The sequence below is a fragment of the Spinacia oleracea genome, chromosome 1 (assembly GCF_020520425.1).
Source record: "Spinacia oleracea cultivar Varoflay chromosome 1, BTI_SOV_V1, whole genome shotgun sequence".
NCBI lineage: Eukaryota > Viridiplantae > Streptophyta > Magnoliopsida > Caryophyllales > Amaranthaceae > Spinacia > Spinacia oleracea.
The window spans coordinates 122,307,613-122,329,403 of NC_079487.1; the positions used below are offsets into that span (position 1 = coordinate 122,307,613).

At 37.4% G+C, this 21,791-nt stretch overlaps 3 protein-coding genes and 1 non-coding gene across 5 annotated transcripts; 2 read left to right on the forward strand and 2 right to left on the reverse strand.

The window, feature by feature from the left end:
* The first annotated feature begins 6,830 nt into the window (after positions 1 to 6,830).
* On the forward strand, positions 6,831 to 12,723 carry LOC110787449 (probable phosphoribosylformylglycinamidine synthase, chloroplastic/mitochondrial). The gene is made up of 4 exons (XM_021992073.2): positions 6,831 to 7,033; positions 7,319 to 7,374; positions 7,713 to 10,514; positions 10,949 to 12,723. Exons 2-4 carry the CDS (start codon positions 7,321 to 7,323, stop codon positions 12,326 to 12,328), a joined length of 4,236 nt encoding a protein of 1,411 aa, XP_021847765.2. The 5' UTR covers positions 6,831 to 7,033; positions 7,319 to 7,320; the 3' UTR covers positions 12,329 to 12,723.
* Positions 12,724 to 13,059: 336 nt separating this feature from the next.
* On the reverse strand, positions 13,060 to 17,223 carry LOC110787450 (3-dehydrosphinganine reductase TSC10A). The gene is made up of 4 exons (XM_021992074.2): positions 16,627 to 17,223; positions 15,773 to 15,920; positions 14,742 to 15,032; positions 13,060 to 13,524 (listed from the first exon to the last, which is right to left on the reverse strand). Exons 1-4 carry the CDS (start codon positions 17,161 to 17,163, stop codon positions 13,517 to 13,519), a joined length of 984 nt encoding a protein of 327 aa, XP_021847766.1. The 5' UTR covers positions 17,164 to 17,223; the 3' UTR covers positions 13,060 to 13,516.
* Positions 17,224 to 17,605: 382 nt separating this feature from the next.
* On the reverse strand, positions 17,606 to 21,625 carry LOC110787451 (uncharacterized). Of its 2 annotated transcripts, none has more exons than XM_021992075.2 (8): positions 21,473 to 21,625; positions 21,187 to 21,381; positions 20,108 to 20,168; positions 19,979 to 20,015; positions 19,405 to 19,482; positions 19,241 to 19,313; positions 18,209 to 18,248; positions 17,606 to 17,976 (listed from the first exon to the last, which is right to left on the reverse strand). In XM_021992075.2, exons 1-8 carry the CDS (start codon positions 21,497 to 21,499, stop codon positions 17,927 to 17,929), a joined length of 561 nt encoding a protein of 186 aa, XP_021847767.1. In that variant the 5' UTR covers positions 21,500 to 21,625; the 3' UTR covers positions 17,606 to 17,926. The 2 variants fall into 2 exon arrangements, with proteins under 2 accessions (XP_021847767.1, XP_021847768.1); XM_021992076.2 differs by having other exon boundaries at positions 21,187 to 21,378; positions 21,473 to 21,560.
* On the forward strand, positions 21,624 to 21,696 carry TRNAE-CUC (transfer RNA glutamic acid (anticodon CUC)). The gene has a single exon. It is a non-coding gene; the product is annotated as a tRNA-Glu (tRNA).
* The last annotated feature ends 95 nt before the right edge of the window (positions 21,697 to 21,791 follow it).

Genomic DNA, 21,791 nt, shown 5'->3' on the forward strand with positions numbered 1-21,791 from the left:
TCTCAAATGAGCTCTTCGGAGCGATTTTTAGTACTAATGTGCTCCTTGTAGTGTGTTTGTAGTTTCAGGCTCATCATTGTAGGAATTAGCATATTTTTGTGCATTTCCTACTCATTTGAATCAATACAAGATATTATGTACTTTCGAGAGCACACACATTGAGTTGGAAGAGTTTGCGAGCAAAGCGGATAGTGAAAGAAGTAGAAAACCGACACTCGTCTACTCTTTTGATCATAAGTCAAGTTCTACAACTCCAAATGCAGTGATTTTAATTGGGTTGAATTTTAAATTTCAAGATCTTTCCAACGAGTGGTCATTTGCCTAATTCCGATAAATAACGAAGGAGTTATGACGTTTTGAAGATAGAGACTTTGTGCAGTTTTGCACCGAAAACCGGGCGGGTTCTGAAAACCGGCAGGTTTTGAGAAAAGGAGGATTTTAATTTTAGGCGCGAAACCGGCAGGTTTTCACAAACCCGGGTGCCAGGTTTTCGCTACCTGTAGGTTTTCTATGCTGGGAAGGACCGAAAACCGGCAGGTTTTCACAAACCGGGGTGCCAGGTTTTCGGCCCCAAACCGTATTCCTTTGTTCGTTTCTCTCCGTAGGTTTAAGGGGAAGGCTATATATATTAAATTAGTGTTTTAGTAGCCTCTCCTCTCCGAACTTCGTATTATTATTATTCCTTAGTTTAAAACTTCAATTTTTATTTTCCAATTACTCAACTTTTATTAATTTAAAGCTTCAATCTTTCAGCTAATTCTTCGTTCTTCGTTTAGGTATTACTTTATTTATGATTCTATTATTCAATTTCAATCATGCTTTTATTTAATATGTTTACTTGGTTTAATTTAAATATGTGTGAGTAGTTGATTTTCTAGGGTTTTGGGAATCCATGAACGAATATGAAGGGATGATTAATTGTTGTTGATTGTTGGTTTAGCTGTTAATTCCTATTGATTGCTCCTATTTACTTTGCAATTAGATTTGCGCAGGTTTGATTGTATTAGTTTCGCAATATCAAATTAAGATTCGAGAGATGCAATTTGATGTTTAGGCTTGTGTCAATAGGTGGAATTGGGATTAATACGTAGCGAGAGCCCGTTAATTCTAAGTCTATGATTAGTATCGATTCGAGAGAGCACGCTAGTCTAATTAACTGTTTTATTGATTATTATCGATTGTTGTCATCCTGGAATGTTGTCCATCGGTGAACCTATGCCCTAGACCTTTTAATATCTGATTTTTTCCTATTTTATTATCGTCCTAGTTATATTATACAAATCAATCCATATTCTTGTTTCCCAATAGTCTAGAATTGCCGATTAATAGTAGAAAGAACATTGTTTCCCTGTGGATACGATCCCTGCTTCCCTTGCTATATTTTTAGTTGGTGAACGTTAGGTTTATCTTTGATAGGAGTGCGATTTAGCCTGTCAGCAGGGCTGCTGCCTTGTGCTCGTGCACCATGCCCTTGCTCGCTGCATTCGTACCGCATGGGCGACGAGCTCCCGTGCTCGTCGTCGCATGCCCGCACTATACAACACCCCTTAAGGGTAACACGTAGCGTCCATTGCTTTGTGCGTGCAAGTTATATGAGCGAATCGCATAAAAATTAAAAATTTATTTTCAAAATTAATGACAAATTAATAAATAATATTAATTTCATAATTTTAGGGCGAAAAATCGAAAATTTATTATTTAATTGATTTCCGATTAACATGGATTCATGTCTAGGTCATAAAAATTTAAAATTTAACATAAATTTACAATTTTTATGGTGGTTTTTAATCATAGGTATCTAATTAAATTATAACTAATTATGAAAATCAAATTAATTCTAAATTATTCCAATTTTCAACAAATTAACCATAATTACAAATTAGATTGCATAATTAACAAGGCTATGCATTCAAACTTGTTAAACATATACAGTAGGTCAATCAAAAATTCAAGATTTATCAACAAGAATCGCAAATATTTAATTTAACATCTTAAATTTACGAAATTTTGCATTCGAAAAACTAAAACCTCCGAAAAGTCATAGTTAGGCTTCGAATTTGAGAATTCTGGGTTCGGCCGAAAAAAATACTTTTGTCAAAATTTTAGAATGCCTTTTACATGCGGAATTGACACAAAAATCACTCGATTTGGATGAGTAATGAAGAAACTGCCGAAAAACTGCGTACGTATAATTAAATAAACGCAATTTGCAATTAATTAACAATTACGAAAATTAATCACCCCTTTTAATTCTTGCAAATTTGTAATATTTAACCATGTTCGTGCAATTTAGATTATGAAAATAATAAGAGGCTCGTGATACCACTGTTAGGTTATGATACATATGACAATTCATAAATCATGCGGAAAAACCATAAAGCCAGGAAAGCATATTATATTCACATAATCATTTAACATAGAATTGATGCATACATGTTGTAGCGTGCCTTCCCTAGCTGCGCCCGAACCGAACAAGAACAAGTCTTTAGGACTCCAAATGTCGTCCCTCCGTAGATAGTCCACAGTACGTCCGGATCCGCCTCAAGTTAAACATGAACGATGATAGATCTAAAATCGCAGCATAAAATTGTTGTTTAAAAAAAATCAACACCTACATATATTATTTTGAACATCTACATATATTAATTTGAACATCTCCAACCACAAAATCAATTAACGACAATATGTAAATTAAAATCACAATCAAATTTGGTGACGAAAGTAACAAATTATTAAACACGAATTCGCAGCAAATGAACCTTGAATAAATGCAAATTAAAGATCAATTTACAAAGAAAACTCACGAATTTCATACAAATAAACATGGATTGGTGTAAAGAGAGGAGAGAGATATTCGACGGATCTGATCAAAAGTTCGCCGGAATCGATCAGAAATACGACAAATTCGACCAAAAAATCGACAGATCTGACCAAAATTTGACATATCCGACCAAAAATTCGACAGATTTGACCAGAAGTTCTACGAATCCAACTAGAAATTCGCCGGAATCGCATGAGTAACCGTCACTATGGAAACCATCGGAGTCAAATTGGAGGTGTAAAGAGAGATAAATATGTAATTTGATGAGAGAAAGTAGTAGTTTGATGAGAGAAAATGTGGAGGTTTTTGATGAAAGAGAAAATGGTGAGAGAAAAATAAAATGGGGTTTGATGAGAGAGAAAATGGGAAAAGGTTAGAGAAGAGAGAAAAATGAGTATGCATAATGTACTATGTCTTAGCTCATATGCATCTAGAGATAGATGCATACCTATGCAGCCATTAATTATTAGGGAGTATTGTAACACCCAAATAATTCCTTGCTTTTTATAAAACATTTTCCAACTTAAAACACAGGAATTACCAAGATATTACCGCCACCGTGATAACGGCTAAGGCTATTTACCATAATTACGCAGCGGAATTAACTAACTTTCAAACACATTAAATAAATAGTTAATGGTTATTAAGACAAGTTGGAACCGTTGAGGCCCGAACTAAAACAAACCGTTGGAAATCCATTAACTGAAAATAGTAGTAGTCATGACTTTAAATAAAAGTAATAGAGTTTATAAAATACAGAAGAATAAACTCTCAACTCGAATCCCACGATAACTTCTTCCGCAAGTTATCTCTACAAACCTGCTTATTGAAAATCTATTCCCCAACAACGCAAATGCAATTGATGGATCATCATAGGGTCATTAAGGCAAAGGCCATGACCAGAAGACATGAAGCACGAAATCAGCAAAAGCTGAGTACGAACAAGCTAGAATAACATTCTATCCTAACATGCTTCACTCGACAAATTAAATAATCAACATGCAAAAGCCATGTAATAAACAAATAAACATGGAGACAAGACTCGACACATGACACGACCCTTGACTCACAGTTTAATAAAAAGTAGCTTCGAACGGGTAAAGTAAAGTATCCTCAAAAGGAAAGAAAGGGTGATGGGAGCCAACCATACACCAAAATAAGTCGGGCTACTACCGACAGTCGGGCCATACCGACAGGAATTCCAATTCACAACGGCATAAAAGAGAATGAAACAACGTCTTGTATCATTCTAGGAGTACAAGTTTTCCGGCAAGACTCCCCCATTGTTCATACTCAAGGTATATACGTTCCAAGAGTTTTAAAGCTCTTTGGGTTACACTTTACGTTAATTAGTATATTATGTTCAAGACGACTCAAGACACAATCATACAACGAATGAACAATTAAACAACTCAACAATGACACTTCATTATTTTACTTCTTTTAGGACTTGTGATCAAACATAGACTCAAGTGAAATTACTCCCATTGTTCCTTCTCAAAACACTGTTTGAGATAACCCGACATTGCCTATTAACAAGCGGGGTGTGCCCTTAGCACGAATTGTCCTTAATTCAATTCACATAGACTCTCTAACATATTCTACCCCTTTGGTAGAATATATATTGCTCACTGGAAATATTCGACTGGCTCAATAATTATGCTAGATATCCTGTACTATAGCATAATAATAATAACAACTTGCATGCGCACTACTCATACATGCAAATCACTTGAACAACATGCTTGACATAATTCAACGATTATAAAGTCCATAACATGACAGTTCAATAGAATCTATAAAGCATAATTCAATTCATAACATGCTCGATCACATAGATTCAACAATAATAATAACATGCTCGTTCTCAATATTAAACATGAATTCATAACAACATAATCATTCCCAATCATCAAACATGAATTCATAGCATATAAGTTCACATGATTCGCATTCAATACACTTCATAAAATCCTCAAGGGATGGGTGGTCACCCTAGTCTTGTACGTACCTGGAATACCTAAGTACGGGGACCACTGTGCGAACGACTTACTAGAAATCAACTCCTATAAAACAAAATAAGAGAACTAAATTATTATCCATGTTTACCAAATTTCCAGCAACTATTTATGAAACTAAAACTCTTAGTTTAATTAAAATTCATTCATTACTTGGTAATTTAATAGTCTCAAATAGTCAACTCAAGTCCTAGCATAAAAACATTGACTTTTTAGCTTTAAAACCCTTAAAAACAAACCTTTTAAAGCTTATAAACATTCTGAAAATTTAGATTGATTCCCATAATTTAAATTGTCATTAAATTATGTAAATCAATTGCTCAATCAATTTGAAACCAAAACCCTAGCAATAGTTTAATCCGAACATATGTTTTGACTTCAAAAATCCACACTTTATAAACATATATAATCTGAAAATTATAATTTCAAACATCAAAACCAATTTCTTTAATTAAAACATACTACTAACCCAATACGGTGTTCATAACCGTTTTAATTAATCTAAACAATCCAATAATTAAACTAATCACAATAATTAAATCGGTTTAAAACTGAAAATTAATATTTTTGAAAACAAAATTTGATTAAACAATTGATCAACACACACACACACAACGATTAATTAATCGTGTGTGTGTGTGCCGACCAACACACACGACAACAACAATAATAGCACCAGCGACGCAACGCACCACAGCACGGGCGCGCGCGCAAGGGACGGGGCAAGCGACGAGGGCGCTGGGCACAGCAAGACACACGCACACAACGTGCGCGCAAGGGACAAGCGAGAGAGGCTAGGCACAGGCGGGACACAGCGTGCGCACACACAGCACTGCTGTTGTGCTGCGACGCGACGCGGGACGAGGGCGAGCAAGGGACGAGTGGGCGAGCAGCAAGGCACCACCGCACAGCGCACGCAGGCACAATGTGCTACGCTGCGGCTGCGAGAAGGCGAGAGGGAGAGACGGGCGAGCTTCCTTGCGCCGCAAGCAAGGGCGACGAAGGAGAGAGGCGTGAGGGTTGAGTGTGCCGCAAGGAGAGGGGAAGAGGAGAGAGAGATTTCCGAATTTTTGGTTGTGAGGGTTTGACATGGGGTCTTATTTATAGGTTCCTCTCCTTTGTGGGCTAGGTTAGGGTACTTTTGAGTTGGGCTTGCTTTCGGGCTTAATTCATTAAATTTCCTTGCAAGCTTTGTTGGGTTTAATTAAAACAAAACGACCGGGCTTTAAGTTTATTAAATTCGTTTTTGAAATACGACCCGACAATTCCCGACTAAATAAATTCCTTGAATCTATTTAATAAAATACGGTTTTCGAAATAATTAATATTTAAATTAATTAAAAATAAACGCGCATTTAATTCTAATTAAATGAAATTAATTTGTAAAAATACAACGAAATGCTTTATAAATATAATAAAATATATTTATAATTATAGAAAAATACGAGGTATTACTAGTATATGACTACATCTATTACTATATACTAAAACAGACACCAGGAATGACACATGTCATTTCCTGGTGTAAAATTTTCTCGCCTAAAACATTTTCCTAAAATATATATCTTATTTTATTTTATTCTCTACTCTTTTTATAAACTATCTACATATGGAAAAAATATTGGTTTATAATTTATGGCAATAATAGATACCACGTAATAATAATTTTGCTAAATATTATTTTTATAATATTTTAGTCAAATCGGTACATTAATAACGAAAATTATATTCACTAGATATGTCGGTCAAAGTAACATATTACACATATATAGTATGCATATTTGATGAATAAATATAAATGAGTATGTTTAATTTCTTTTATTATTATGCACTAGTTTGGGGATATTTAGTTAAATATTTTTTTTAAAAAATTATTATAATTTGTGCATGCACGGGATCTAATCTAGTTATTTCTTACAAGAGGGCGACGATTTGTTGCCAAATATTTTAAACTATGATAAAAAAGATACAAAACATTTAGGGACTGAGTAGTAAAAGTAGTTTGACTGCACAATCATTTTTTGACTAAACTGAAACACAAAACCCAAACGTTATTCTCTGCGCCGTTTTCACGCTCTTTCCCTCACACATTGACGACCTCCGGCGACACCAGCGGTTCGGCGGCACAGAGGCGGCCGACGAGCCACTGATCGTGGTCTTACCCCTCGTGGACTTGTCGCGAACTTTTTCTAAGGTATAAACTAATTATCTTATTTGTCTAATTTCGCAATTGCTAATGTGTTCCATTGAATTAAAGTTGTTTAAACAATAGAATGTCAGATAAAAGTTTCTAGTGTAGGATAATAATTTATTTGTTGTTTTACAATCTATTTTTTGTTTTACAATTTAAGGTAAATTGCTGTTTTACTTGTGTGTGTGAATTTGCGATTTTAGCCTGTTTTTGGGTGTCAATATTTTTTGGTTTTGATTAATTTGTGCTCAGGAAACTGACTGGTTCTTGTTTTTGTTTTGTTTACAGCAATGGCAGCTCGGTCTGATTTTACTGGTTCCAAACTAATGAACGCAGAATTAAAGGTATTGGCCCTTATTTATCTGTTTATTTAAGTTCTTATTTGTTATAGTGAAACATCAGAGCCTATGTTACTCAGGTTTTGGGTATACCTTTTAGACGCGGGTACATGTTCAAGTGTTAGACATGTCTGTCTTGTGAAAATTTTGCATGATTTCGGTCCAAAATGTAGTATTTGGTCATACCCATGTCTGAGTGTTGAGTATGTGACCTGGGTACTTAATGAGGAGTCATATTAACATAGGTTAGGAATGGGGAGAACCTTTCCAGGGATTGTTGTGTTGTACTGTTGTGGACTTTCTCATTTTTCTTCATTTTGATTTATGTTTTGGTTATTTTACAGGGTTATGCACAACGCAAATTATTTCTATCTCGAAATTCGATTAATACTCGGAGACATTTGGCTCACGGGCCAGGTCGATGCTTTACTCGATCACCAAGTTTGCACACCCATAGTGCTGGGTTAAGAAGCTCAGGATTGGGGAAGCTGAAGGCTATTGTTTCAGGCGATGTGAGTGTTGCATTAGGTGAACAAGTAGTGCAGTCTGTGGACAGTGTTACTCATTTCTTCCGTGTTCCACTTATTCAAGATAGTGCAGCTGATGAGCTGCTGAGGAATATTCAGACAAAGATATCTAATGAGATAGTTGGTTTGAGAACTGAACAATGTTTCAACATTGGGCTGAATAGTGAGCTTTCCGGGGACAAAATTTTGGCGCTTAGGTGGCTTTTGGGTGAGACTTACGAACCTGAAAATTTAGAGACTGAGAGCTTTCTTGATAAGGAGGCTATGGAAGGTTGCACTGCTGTTGTCGTTGAGGTAGGACCTAGGTTATCCTTTACAACAGCATGGTCCACTAATGCTGTATCTATTTGTCGATCATGCGGTTTGACTGAGGTAAATCGTCTTGAACGTTCTAGGAGGTATATGCTGTTTTCTAAGTACCCATTGCAGGAGCAGCAGATAAATGACTTTGCTGCCATGGTTCATGATCGAATGACTGAAACTGTGTACACTCAAAGACTTACAAGCTTCAAGACTAGTTTGGTTCCGGAAGAAGTTCTGTATGTGCCAGTAATGGAGAAGGGTAGGAAAGCCCTTGAAGAAATTAATGCAAAAATGGGTTTAGCATTTGATGAGCAAGATCTTCAATATTATACTTGGCTTTTCAAGGAAGACATCAAGCGGAACCCAACTAATGTTGAATTATTTGATATTGCGCAGTCTAACAGTGAACATAGTAGGCATTGGTTTTTTATGGGTAAACTAGTGATAGATGGGAAACCCGTTGAAAGAACTCTTATGCAGATTGTGAAGAGTACACTGAAGGCAAACCCTAACAATTCAGTGATTGGATTCAAGGATAATTCTAGTGCAATAAAAGGGTTTCCTGTGAAACAATTGCGCCCTCTTCTTCCAGGTTTATCCTGTCCATTAGATGTACAGATGCGTGATCTTGACATTCTTTTTACCGCCGAGACCCACAATTTCCCATGTGCTGTGGCACCTTACCCTGGAGCCGAAACAGGTGCTGGTGGCAGGATTAGGGATACACATGCAACAGGAAGAGGGTCATTTGTTGTTGCTGCTACGGCTGGGTATTGTATTGGAAACTTAAATATGGAAGAATCTTACGCTCCCTGGGAAGATGCATCTTTTACCTATCCGTCAAACTTGGCTTCACCTTTGCAGATTCTCATTGATGCCAGTAACGGTGCTTCAGATTATGGGAACAAATTTGGTGAGCCCTTGATTCAGGGTTACACTAGAACCTTTGGAATGAGGCTTCCAAATGGTGAGAGACGGGAATGGTTGAAGCCAATAATGTTTAGTGCTGGAATAGGGCAAATTGATCACACCCATATAACGAAGGGAGAGCCTGAAATTGGCATGTTAGTTGTAAAGATTGGGGGACCTGCATATCGCATTGGAATGGGAGGAGGTGCTGCTTCTAGTATGGTGAGTGGTCAGAATGATGCGGAGCTTGACTTTAATGCTGTACAGCGAGGAGATGCTGAGATGTCACAGAAATTGTATCGTGTTGTACGTGCTTGTATTGAAATGGGTGACAAGAACCCTATTATTAGCATCCATGATCAAGGTGCTGGTGGTAACTGCAATGTTGTCAAGGAGATAATATATCCAAAGGGTGCTCAGATCGATATCAGGGCTATAGTGGTTGGTGATCACACAATGTCAATATTGGAGATATGGGGTGCAGAGTACCAGGAGCAAGATGCTATATTGGTGAAGGCTGAAAGTCGTAGCATGTTACAATCAATTTGTGATAGAGAGAGGTTATCTATGGCTGTGATTGGAACAATCAATGGTGAAGGGCGTGTTGTTTTGGTTGATAGTGCTGCTATTGAGAAAAGCCGTGTTGATGGAGTCCCTCCACCCCTACCTGCTGTTGATCTTGAGCTTGAGAAAGTGCTTGGTGACATGCCCCAGAAAACCTTTGAGTTCCAGCGCGTGGTTCATCCTCAAGAGCCACTTGATATTTCTCCAGGAACAACCGTGATGGATTCCTTGAAAAGGGTTTTAAGACTCCCATCTGTATGCTCAAAACGCTTCTTAACCACTAAGGTTGATAGATGTGTCACTGGCCTTGTGGCACAGCAGCAGACTGTGGGCCCGTTGCAAATTACTCTTGCCGATGTTGCAATTATTGCTCAGAGTTACACCAACTTCACTGGAGGTGCATGTGCTATTGGTGAGCAGCCTATTAAGGGCTTGTTGGATCCTAAAGCAATGGCAAGATTAGCTGTTGGTGAAGCCCTAACAAATCTCATCTGGGCAAAAATTACATCCCTTTCTGATGTCAAAGCCAGTGGCAACTGGATGTATGCAGCCAAGCTTGACGGGGAAGGTGCGGATATGTATGATGCTGCCACAGCCCTTTCTGAGGCCATGATTGAACTTGGCATTGCTATAGATGGGGGAAAGGACAGTCTTTCCATGGCTGCAAATGCAGGCGGTGAGGTCGTCAAAGCTCCAGGGAATCTTGTTATCAGTGCTTATGTAACTACTCCGGATATAACAAAGACCGTAACTCCTGATCTAAAGCTCAGAGATGAAGGCGTTTTGATTCATGTTGATTTAGCCAAGGGAAAGCGCCGCCTAGGGGGTTCTGCTCTTGCCCAGGTTTCTTTCTTAAGGCCTCTAATGAATAATTCTCTTTGCATTCACAATATGGTAGTTCTTAGCATTTTCTATTTCGCTGTTTTCTTGAATATAACCGCTGCAAAACTCTTGTGCTTTCTTCACATAAAAATAAGGAGATATTGGAAATTATTTACTACCTCATTTGTTTCCGATATCTGCTTTCTATAACTAGAAAAGGTCCCTGCTTTTGTTAGGACTTATTCATCTGCCGGTTTTCATGCATGAAACTCCTGTCCTGTAGCGGACTAGCAAATCAGTTATGAGCTTTTAGAACATCAACTCTCTTATAGTGCCCAAGTCCCAACCCATGGGGGCTGCAGTAGTAAAATATAATTGCATCTCTAGATTTGGCCACAAAAAATAGGTTGATCTATTTTCCTAATTCTCTTGTTTGGCCTTCGTTTTTTTTGTAGGCTTTTGATCAAATTGGTAGTGTATCTCCTGATCTTGATGATGTCTCCTACTTCAAGAAAGCATTCAATGCAGTTCAAGAGCTTATTGCAGAGGATCTCGTTTCTGCTGGTCATGATATTAGTGATGGTGGTATACTTGTCAGCATCTTGGAGATGGCTTTTGCAGGCAACTGTGGGCTTTCCTTAGAACTAAAATCTGAAGGATATAGCCTGTTTGAGACTCTATTTGCTGAGGAGCTAGGTTTGGTTCTTGAAGTTGACAAGAAAATGTTGCAATCAGTAATGGGAAAACTGAGTAGTGCTGGCATCTCTTCAGAGATCATTGGACAAGTAACTTCAGGGAAAACTATTGATCTGAAGGTTGACGGGGTCAGTCATTTGAATGAAGATATGGTGTATTTGAGGGACTTATGGGAGGAAACCAGTTTTAACCTAGAGAAATTACAGAGGTTAGCCTCTTGTGTAGATTTGGAGAAAGAAGGGTTAAAACACAGACAAGAACCTTCTTGGTCGTTGTCCTTTACCCCGGCCTCTACAGATGACAAATACATGCTTGCTACCTCAAAACCAAAGGTGGCCATTCTTCGGGAAGAAGGTAGCAATGGTGATAGAGAAATGTCCGCAGCATTCTATGCTGCTGGTTTTGAGCCATGGGATGTTGCCATGTCTGACCTCCTGAGTGGAGCCGTCTCTTTGAAAGAGTTTCGTGGAATTGCATTCGTTGGAGGCTTTAGTTATGCAGATGTTCTAGATTCAGCAAAGGGTTGGTCTGCTTCAATAAGATTTAACCAACCTCTTCTAGATCAATTTCAAGAATTCTATCATCGACCTGACACTTTCAGTCTCGGGGTTTGTAATGGATGCCAGCTCATGGCTTTACTTGGCTGGATCCCGGGCCCCGATGTTGGCGGTGTGCACGGGAATGGTGGTGACACTGCACAACCTAGGTTCATCCACAACGAATCAGGGAAATTTGAATGTCGTTTCACAAGCGTGAGTATTGGAGAGTCTCCTGCTATAATGCTCAAAGGAATGGCGGGTAGTTCACTTGGTGTATGGGCAGCTCATGGTGAAGGAAGGGCTTATTTCCCAAATGCCGATGTTCTCAACAGCGTTTTGGGCTCTGATTTAGCCCCATTGAGGTATTGTGATGACAACGGGAAACCAACGGAAACCTACCCATTTAACCTGAACGGGTCACCTCTTGGGATTGCGGCTATTTGCTCCCCTGATGGAAGACATCTTGCTATGATGCCTCACCCTGAACGTTGCTTCTTAATGTGGCAGTATCCGTGGTACCCGAAGCATTGGGATGTCAACAAGAAGGGGCCGAGCCCGTGGCTGCGCTTGTTCCAAAATGCCAGGGAGTGGTGTTCTTGATTAACAATCCATTACTGCTTGCATTTGTGGAGGTTAATAGCAGTCTTCCGCTTTCTCGAATGAGAGCCGTGGAGCTTTTTGTGGTTGGAATTGAAGCATTCAGTTTAGGCTGTGTTTATTAAATTCGACTTGTCTCTTGATTAAACTTCCATTGAAATTTGAGTGATCCTTTAAGACTTCAATAATTTTGCAAGATAACAGTCACCTGAAGTGGAGCTCATGTCAGGCACTTTGTAGATGTTTTTTTTTATGATAAGAAAACGCGGTGTAACACCGAACTACAAAGTTGAGATGGTGATTTTGAGTACTGGGTTGATTCAGACTTCTGCATAATTTTTGTAGTAGTTTGACATTGCTATATTTCATTCAAATACATATTCTTTGATACTTGCAGAGTTGCAGTTTGTCCAGTTCTGAAGTTACGTGCAGGTGTATAGAACGAATATGAGCCTGTATCAAGCGTGGTAGATTGTTACTCTCTTAATTTGTGATACAATAATGGAATGAAGGAGCTTTTTTTTAATTGTTATGCTATTATTGCTGCTGCTGCAGCAGCTTTGTAATGTGTTCCCTTTTTCTGATGGAGAACAAGAGTAAGAAGAAAGTTCTCAAAATGTATTTTATCAGCGTTTATCTAATTTTGCAAAAACATTATCAAGTGGCTAGAGATTTCATTATACATTATCAATCAATAGTCTCCTTTTATTCTAAAACTAGAAATAACAAGGAAAAATCCAAAAATGCCCTACAGGCTCCACATACCCAAAAGAACAACAAAGCTTGACGATGAGATCCTTGCAAAAACCAACAGCATACTTCAATTCTTTGAGAAAGAATTGCAAATACAAAACAAATATACAAATAAGTTAGACAGAATCAGTTTTCTGATGCTGTGGATAGATCTCAATTCTCACATACATTACATCTCTCAACTGCTTGAATACTCAGGTGCTGATCACTGGATCTGTTACTCTCAACTGGTAATCAAGACGCCAGAAAAGCAACACCAGCAATTCATAGAACCTGACTAAGTCAAGCCGTCAGGGATTCAGGGGTATGGCGACACTCTAATACGTGGCCAAATATTTAACAAGGAATAATAGCAAAATACATAATCTTCATCAGCTACAAAGTTTTTGTCTTGAACTAGACTGCAATCAGGTCTAAGGGAACAATTCCTGAACAACTTTATGTCCCTGAATCAAGAAAACATAAAATTAGATTATAAGGATCAACAATTAGTGGTAAGAGTGAAAAAAGCACCACATCGGATAGTGTATTACCTGAACAGTAGATAAAACACTTGCTACCCCCCACTCTTTCACCATTCTTTCAACACTAATTTCCAGTTTTATGTGTTCACAATTTTTTAGGATTGGCCCTCTATTTTGTAGAACACAAACTGCATACACAACTGCAGGAGGGAAAGAGACGAAGCAACTAAGAACCCCCTTTTGCCCCTCCTATTCTGATTTGTAGGAACAGAGGGCCTCTAGACCAGTCTTTTATTATTGGTAAAAGGAAAAAAGCTCGGATCTTTATTCACACCTTTTCAAACTGCCGAGGGAGAGGGGAATTCTAGGATTTTATGGGATGTTAGAGTTGCCATAATCCGCATAAACACTATCAAGATCTCACTGAACATGCGGAATCACACCTTTTCAAACTGCTTGCTTACTCCTTATTTATTATGTGTACCCATAATACTAACCGTAGATTTGGGGAAAATAGAGCCGACTCTAAAGCATTTGACCTAAACTGTACCTGAAACTACATGACCTGATTTTGACTAGAACAGAATCAAGTCTTCCCAAAATTTATACGACTGAAATTGATAGACCGTAAAAAAAAAAAAATTGACAACAAAGACAAACAAGACCGACACCGGATCCCCCAAAACCGAACTTGATCTACAGGATCTGTTTCGTCTACCTACCTAACAGGGAAAATACTCCAGTCATTAGGGCAAAATACACCGAAAAGGACAGGGGAAGTTCGCCCAAAGTTAAAATCAGCTTAATTCCTACTTTAGTTCAGCAACAATTAGTAGGTGATATGAATTTTAGCAAATAGAACATTACTTTCTCCATACATAACTAAACCAAGTAAGTAGGCCAAGGCTCCAGAACTGACATTAATAATGACTTAGTGAGAACGGAAATGACATATGAGTAGGAGCATGCAGGATGAATAAATAGCAAACTTTTTTTTTCGAGGGAAAATAAATAGCAAAATTTTAGGTAAAACAGAAAATAATTATAAATTTTGGATTTTGTTGAAAGCACCTCAAAGGCAAAGATAGTGATGAAAGAAATATGATTAATTTCCTGTAGTCAATTGCATTTGTTGTACCCCACCAAATCAAGGTTAATCATACTTCGTATATAAATTAAGCAAGACAGAGCAAACTTACTTTTTCTTTTGGAGTGCCACTTTTCTATACTCCCATACCAATTCCACTGGAAACATAGACCAATAAGGCGTACAGGACCAGCAGCAAGCACTTCTACAAATGCCATCAGATACGATCTCTGTGGGGACAAGCCAGCGGTAGCTATAGACAATAATACACCCTCCAAGTTGCAAGGGATAATAAAACTGCCCTTTTTTATTCCATCTATGCTTTTCTTTGCAACTTCATCAGCTTTCATCATTCCCGAAGAATCTGCTATAATAGTTGTCAGCTCAGGCCGCCTCTTGTTTTCTGCAACATGATTTGATGCGCATGAAAGGTTAGAAATTAGAATTACAGGTGTTAGTGTATCCAAATAGATACAACCACCACTTTTCTTTTAGAGATCAACACATGGAAGGTCTTACTATCAAATCAAAGACCAGGAGATACAAAGTTTACATGAAACATGAAAACACACGACACTGTCTAAACATTTGATTAAACAAGTGTTGACAAACCATCAAGTGCTAGTATAACATACGACACCTAACTCCACAATAGTTTCTATTACTATTGATGCAAAGATCCAAAATTCAAATTTCCATGAGAAATAAATTGACAGAGCTAGATTGCCAAGCAAATCAGTTTGCTGCGACAAAACCCTTGCTTGTATCAGTGAATAGCTAACAGTTAGAAGAGGTAATGTCATTTTGGGAGTCAGACACGCAAAGCATTACCAGTGGCCATTTAGCTAGATTGGAACAGAAGTTAGCACCCATTTGCCACATTGGTATAATATTTGTCAACAAAAACATATAGGTATGTACTCTAGTGAATAACGATTTGCAAAAATGTGTAGAACGGAATGATGTGTCATTCCCATACAGGTGGGATGGAAACTGGACTGTCACTGGAAAAGGTAACTTTGTTTCAAATTATAGGTAATTCTGTAACCCTTAATTTGTATAACAAGAGAGAATCAGCCCTACGCCAGGTTTGGTATAATATCTAAAGATTAAAAAAGAAAACATAACTCTATTAAATCAAACCTTCTTCTAAACCAGGAGTATCAGTGTCTGGAGGAAAGATCAATGACACATGGATATCATCCGCAATCACTTCATGTTGCAGTGCTTCTGCCATGCCCCTGAGTGCAAATTTACTAGCCGAGTAAGCTGTGTAACCATAAATACCCACCTAGATGAAGAAAAAAAAAACATAAACCATAAGACAAAGCATGAATCACTTCTTAAACTGCAAAAGCTTACAGCAAAATTGCAAAATTAAACCAAACTTAGAAACAAGGCATGGACAAAGTAAAATGCAGACGCATAACTTTATCATTCACTTATGGTATTTTAGGCAGAGAAATTGACTTAAACAACTACTTCGCCTTATTCATTAGCTAATAAATGTATAGGCACTACACCCAGACAAAGGTCTATAGTATCCGAATCACATACACATTGATCCCCATAGCTTCAAGCCATAAGCTAAGTCGACAACCAGTATAACAACGAAAATTAACATAACAGAACGGTGTAGCCTGTCAAAGTGTCAATAAACAACTTGTTTTACATATAATTTTTTATTGAAGACAACTATCAAAAGCTACAGGCATAGTTGCCGCAGTGCAGCAATTCGATTTACATTTAATACACTCCAAAATCTGAATTCAATTGCATTTCCATTTTCACTAATTCTAACTCAACATTTAGTCATTCATCTCAAACAACATCAACAGCCAAGTGAGCCAAAAACAAATTTAAATCACAATCATAACAAAAACTGGCAATTTATAATATAGGACTGGCATTTATGCATATAACAAGCTAAAAGCGAAAATGAATCGATTCGTATTAGGCACCAATAACACCAATAGATACGTAATTTTGCCATATACCTGACCAGCTTGAGACGACATGATAGCGATAGAAGCAGGACCACGCGACTTGCGATCTTTCTTCATCAATGGCAACGCAGCTTTAATCAGATGAAAAGTCCCCATCACATTCACATCAATCATGAACTTGATTTCATCCAGCGACTGTAATTCCAACTCCTGGGGAGTAAAAACCCCCTGATTACACACCAGAACATCAATGGGCCCCGCATCTTCAATCGCCTTCTTGACGGCGTTGAAATCCCTCACGTCAGCGCTGAATATGCTGACGTCGATGCCAGTGGAGAGCCGGATCGCCTCCTTCGCTTCTTCCAGCTTACGGAGGTCCCGCGCTAAGATGGAGACGCGCGCGCCTTCGGATGCGAAGCGGTGAGCGAGGGACAAGCCGATGCCGCTTGATCCGCCAGTGATGAAGACATGGCGGTTTTTGATTGGGATGGTGAGTGAGCGAGGGCGGACTATTAGGTAGAGGATGAAGAGGAGAGAGAAAGGGAGGAGGATGAGGAGAGAGAGTATGACTGTGTTTTGGTCCGCCATTGTTGCTGAGCTTAGCAAATGCAACACCAGTGAGAAAAGAGAAAGTTTTTAACTTTTTATCTGGGTGGCTTTAAAAAAAAATCAATTAATTCCAAAAAAGAAAAAATCAGGTTTGTGTTTGTACAAATTTTGTACAAGACAGTGACATAATACAAAATTTTGAATTATACAAACTTTTGTGAGAGTAATTATTACGGAGCATTAATAGTAAAGTACAAATTCTTATAAAATAAGGTCTCATAAATATTGAACGTGTTCTAATGATCTTATAGGAGACTAGTTAGAGAATCAACCTAGTAAATTCGTTGGACTTACTAATTCTTGCTGCATTTACATCTAGCATTTGCAACTAGACTCATCATCAAACAATTATGCTCTAAATTACTGATCTTCATTTGTTACTGCATCAGGTCGTGTTAAATTGCTGAATCAGATAAAATGATTAAGAGAAATGAACCAATCTGTACTTCCCATTCGAAAGAAATAAGTGTTCAATTGAATTTCGTATGTGCTTGTTGTTTGAAGCATGAATTACACTGTAAGAAATTATAGAATAGACTACTACAATTGAATGAGGAAGACAGAAACTGAGCTGCCACAAAGAATTTTCACCAAATCAAAGCCACAATTCTTCTCCTATGCATATTATTGGCTTCTATTTGATCTACAGTTAGAACTAATGGAAGCATAATCGTCAGAATCGTGACATCACAGAGAATAGCTTGTTGCTTTCTGAAAGAAAACCGGGCTCGTGATTAAGCTATCAAAGAAGTCGTTGTTTCCCGGTGACTGAATCCACAGAAGCCTTGCTTCCTGCAAATTGGCAAAAATAAAAGTTCCATAAGCTGAAATCCACACTTTTCAGCTAATTGTTATTCCTCTAAAAACAATACTCGGGTTAAGTATTCAAACTGTAGTGCATTTACAAAGATACTTCATATTTTTGGATATTTTCGTAGAGGTAAAAAAGAAAACTAAATTAAGAAAGAGAACTGCCAGAACGTGTAGCTAGCCTCCATGCATTATGATTGATTCAAGAACGTACCAGGTCCTATTGCAAGTACTGTCTTAGAACCAGCTGCAATCTTCAGCAAAGAGAAAACAAAATATCAGATTCATCATTTTAAGGAATAGGAAGTCAAAAATTCAAAATGCAATCTGTTCAAAGTAAAGTATCCATAGAGAGGAACAAGAGACCAAGATATTCCTCAAAATGTGTAGATGCTTTCAAGGCCCGTTTGGTAGCAATAAACGGTGGGAATGGGGTATAAATCCAAGTGTTATTTGACAAGAATTTAACATCATGATGTCTGTGGTAATGAAATTTTGTCTTATACTTGGTGTTTTTCTTCATAAATTTGCATTCCCCAAATGGTAATGGATAGTAATGGAAATTTATAAAGAAAAAGAGATAATTTTGAGTAAACTAGCATTACCATGGGAATGAATATTGATTTTCCTTACAAATTTACATAAAATTTCATTCCCATTTACACCATTTATGGCCGGCTACCAAACGGGCCGTAAGGGTAATATGCCAAGTAATATTTTCACAGAAAATTACACTGACTCAATCTACTACCTTCCACAGGATTTTACACATATAGAAACATGATACACCAGTCAAACAATCAAACTCGGACAAATAAAATGTCTTTCCTGAGTCAAACTTAGGATACTGCAACTCTGCAAGTCTGCAGCTACCGTGAACTCTAATGACGCAACTAATTATATACTTCCATGATAACTTCACAGATAGTCATGATTCCAAGTTCTAAGAAGGATTTGATTGTTCAAATTCATTGATCCACCCAAATACAAAATCACAAAGAAGCCTTCTTGGGAACTGACTGTATTTGGCAAGTAAACATTCGGACTCGAAAAATGAAAGCTGGAGCTACAGAGGCACAAGGATAGGTTGAAGTATATAACCACACACACCCCCACACATCAACTGAATGGATTACAAAATCATTAGTAATTCTCAACTTTGGCTAGGATAATTAACAGAGATAAACAAGAACTATTATATTAAGCTTCTTCTTTGCAGCCTATGATTCTAACAAAAGAAGCATACCTGTGTGCGCCCAGCATCTGCAACAACAAAAGTTGGAAGACCAATGCTCTCAGCATCTTGCTGCAATTTATTCCTAATTCAAGATATAAAAAGTTTACATGTTGCTGATAGAGTGATGTAAATAACATAATGAAAGCATGACTACAATGACATGACCTCCTTACATTTCTTTTTGATTTTTGCATGTCACTACTATTTTAGCCTGTCCACATTGCTCCCACTGCCTCAATAGGAACCGCTGACTACAATAGATATAGTTAGTGCCACTTTTTGAGACTCTTGACATAGAGATCAACACTAATAGCAGTACTGGCTTATGTGTTTCAGAACAATAGACAACTTGGAAAAATCACGTCTAAATAATATGCAACAAGCTAGCATTCCAAGAACATAATATACCAAAATAAAATCATACACTTTTCTCTAAAAGGCTAAACAAAAAACGCTCACAACTTTGAAGAAAACTATATTGCATGTCACTATAGGACTTGTGAGATGTAAGAAACTATTGAGGTCCAATATATTCTAAATACTCTTCAGTTCGACACAGGAGTAGGTTTACAAGAATAAGTGACTTTTCTGATAATCAACACACAAAACTGAACATATATTGAAGAAATTAAAGTTGCAGGATAGGGCCTAAAAGGAAAGCATATCATAAATTCGACCATCATAGTCCATCAAACTTTCTTCAACAAGGATGTTGGCCAGTTGAGAACTTGAGATAGTAGATATTACCTTAGCATTAGTTCGGCATACATGCCAGTGGCAGCATCTGGAAAAAAATATCTTATCAGAGGTTGACGATGACAAAAATAAAGAAATTGACGTTGATCTCTTGTTTCAATTAAAACCAATTAATCTTACGTGCACATTGAGATGCAATCTTTCCGGTTCCCATTTTTAGATCTTGTCTAACCACCAAAACCTGAAATCAACATTTTCCACATAATAGGAATGCAAATGTTATAACATGAACACGGTATATTGCCAACTCCAAGTCTGCAAACACAGTTTCATGGTCCTTAAAACATAATAGATGCAAGACTCCAGGTCAAATTAACCTTGTTAATACACCCTCCGTCCCGGAATACTCGCAACGGTTTGACTTTTTGCACTATTCACATAATTCACTTTGACCCTATTTTATTTATAGTATATGAAAATAAGAGTTAGCATATAATATATTGTTGGCTTCATCTTAATATATATTTTCAAAATATTAATATTTTATAAGTTTTTATAATATATAATTGAAGATATTGATGGTCAAAGTTGTGCATTGGCAAGCGTGTTCAGTCAAACCGTTGCGAGTATTCCGGGACAAAGGGAGTATCCTCCTATGACAAATTGACAATGGTCTTATCTCAAACTCACTGAAGCAGGAAAGAAATAACAATAGGTAGAGAAAACACACAACAAACATTGCCTTCAAAAGGATTTTGGGACTGAATTTCAACAAAAACACAATAAATCAATTTTAAGCAAGAACATATAATTCCATACTCCAACAATCAATATAATAGAATTACACATGGAACATGAATAAGTTCAGAGTAATCTTTGCGAATTCGGCTTCCCGGTACCACAATCCAACAAAACCTGTTAAACCCCTATTCAAATAGACATCATTAAATCAAGCAATATCATTCCTGCTGAACTTGCCCAAATGCTTTTCTATCATTAATTTAATCCCCAAAAAAGGGCCAGACAACAAAATTTTAAAAGGAGACCCAAAAGGCATACTATAGGATAAACCAAACCAACATTCCATAATGAAGTATCAAGTTTTAGGAGCTAGGCAAAAGTTGACTCCACACAATACACTAAACCGAACCTAACCTGAAAGTAGCGAGACCTCTACATCTACACAATAGGAATGTTACATAAAAATCACAATTCAAGATTTCTATTTAACAAGAAATTAAAAGAATTCAGGGAAGTACCATCTTCAATTCTTCATCTGAATGGCCTGAAGAAAAGGAATTCTGAGTTTGGTTTAAGGATTTAGGTGGGGTTTTGGAGGGTTTAGCTAAATCAAGAAGAAACCCAAAAATGAAGCCAATAACAACACCTGGGATGAAGTTTTCTGGCCTGAAACTCACCCCTATCCCTTCTCTCTCCTCTCTATCATGCTGCTGCTGCAATTCAATTAAACAATTTGTTAGAAATTCTGAAAAATAGATAAAATAAACAACAACAACAAAAAAAAGATAACTGAAAATTTCTTACTTTCCCCAATGGGATTGAAAAGAACATTATTCACAACTTTTGCAGGTTTCGGTTTCAGAGAGTGAATTTAGAAGATTGAGTGAATGAAATACTGAAATTCGGGAGAAAAAAAAAATAGTTAATAACTAAATGATGATCATACCACCAATAATCCGTTGTAGTCTAGTTGGTCAGGATACTCGGCTCTCACCCGAGAGACCCGGGTTCAAGTCCCGGCAACGGAATTGTTTTTACTACAAACAATACTACTTTTCCGTTAATAAGTTCTTTTTTAAAAAAATAATATTTTTTTTTGAATACAATAACATACTTAAAGATA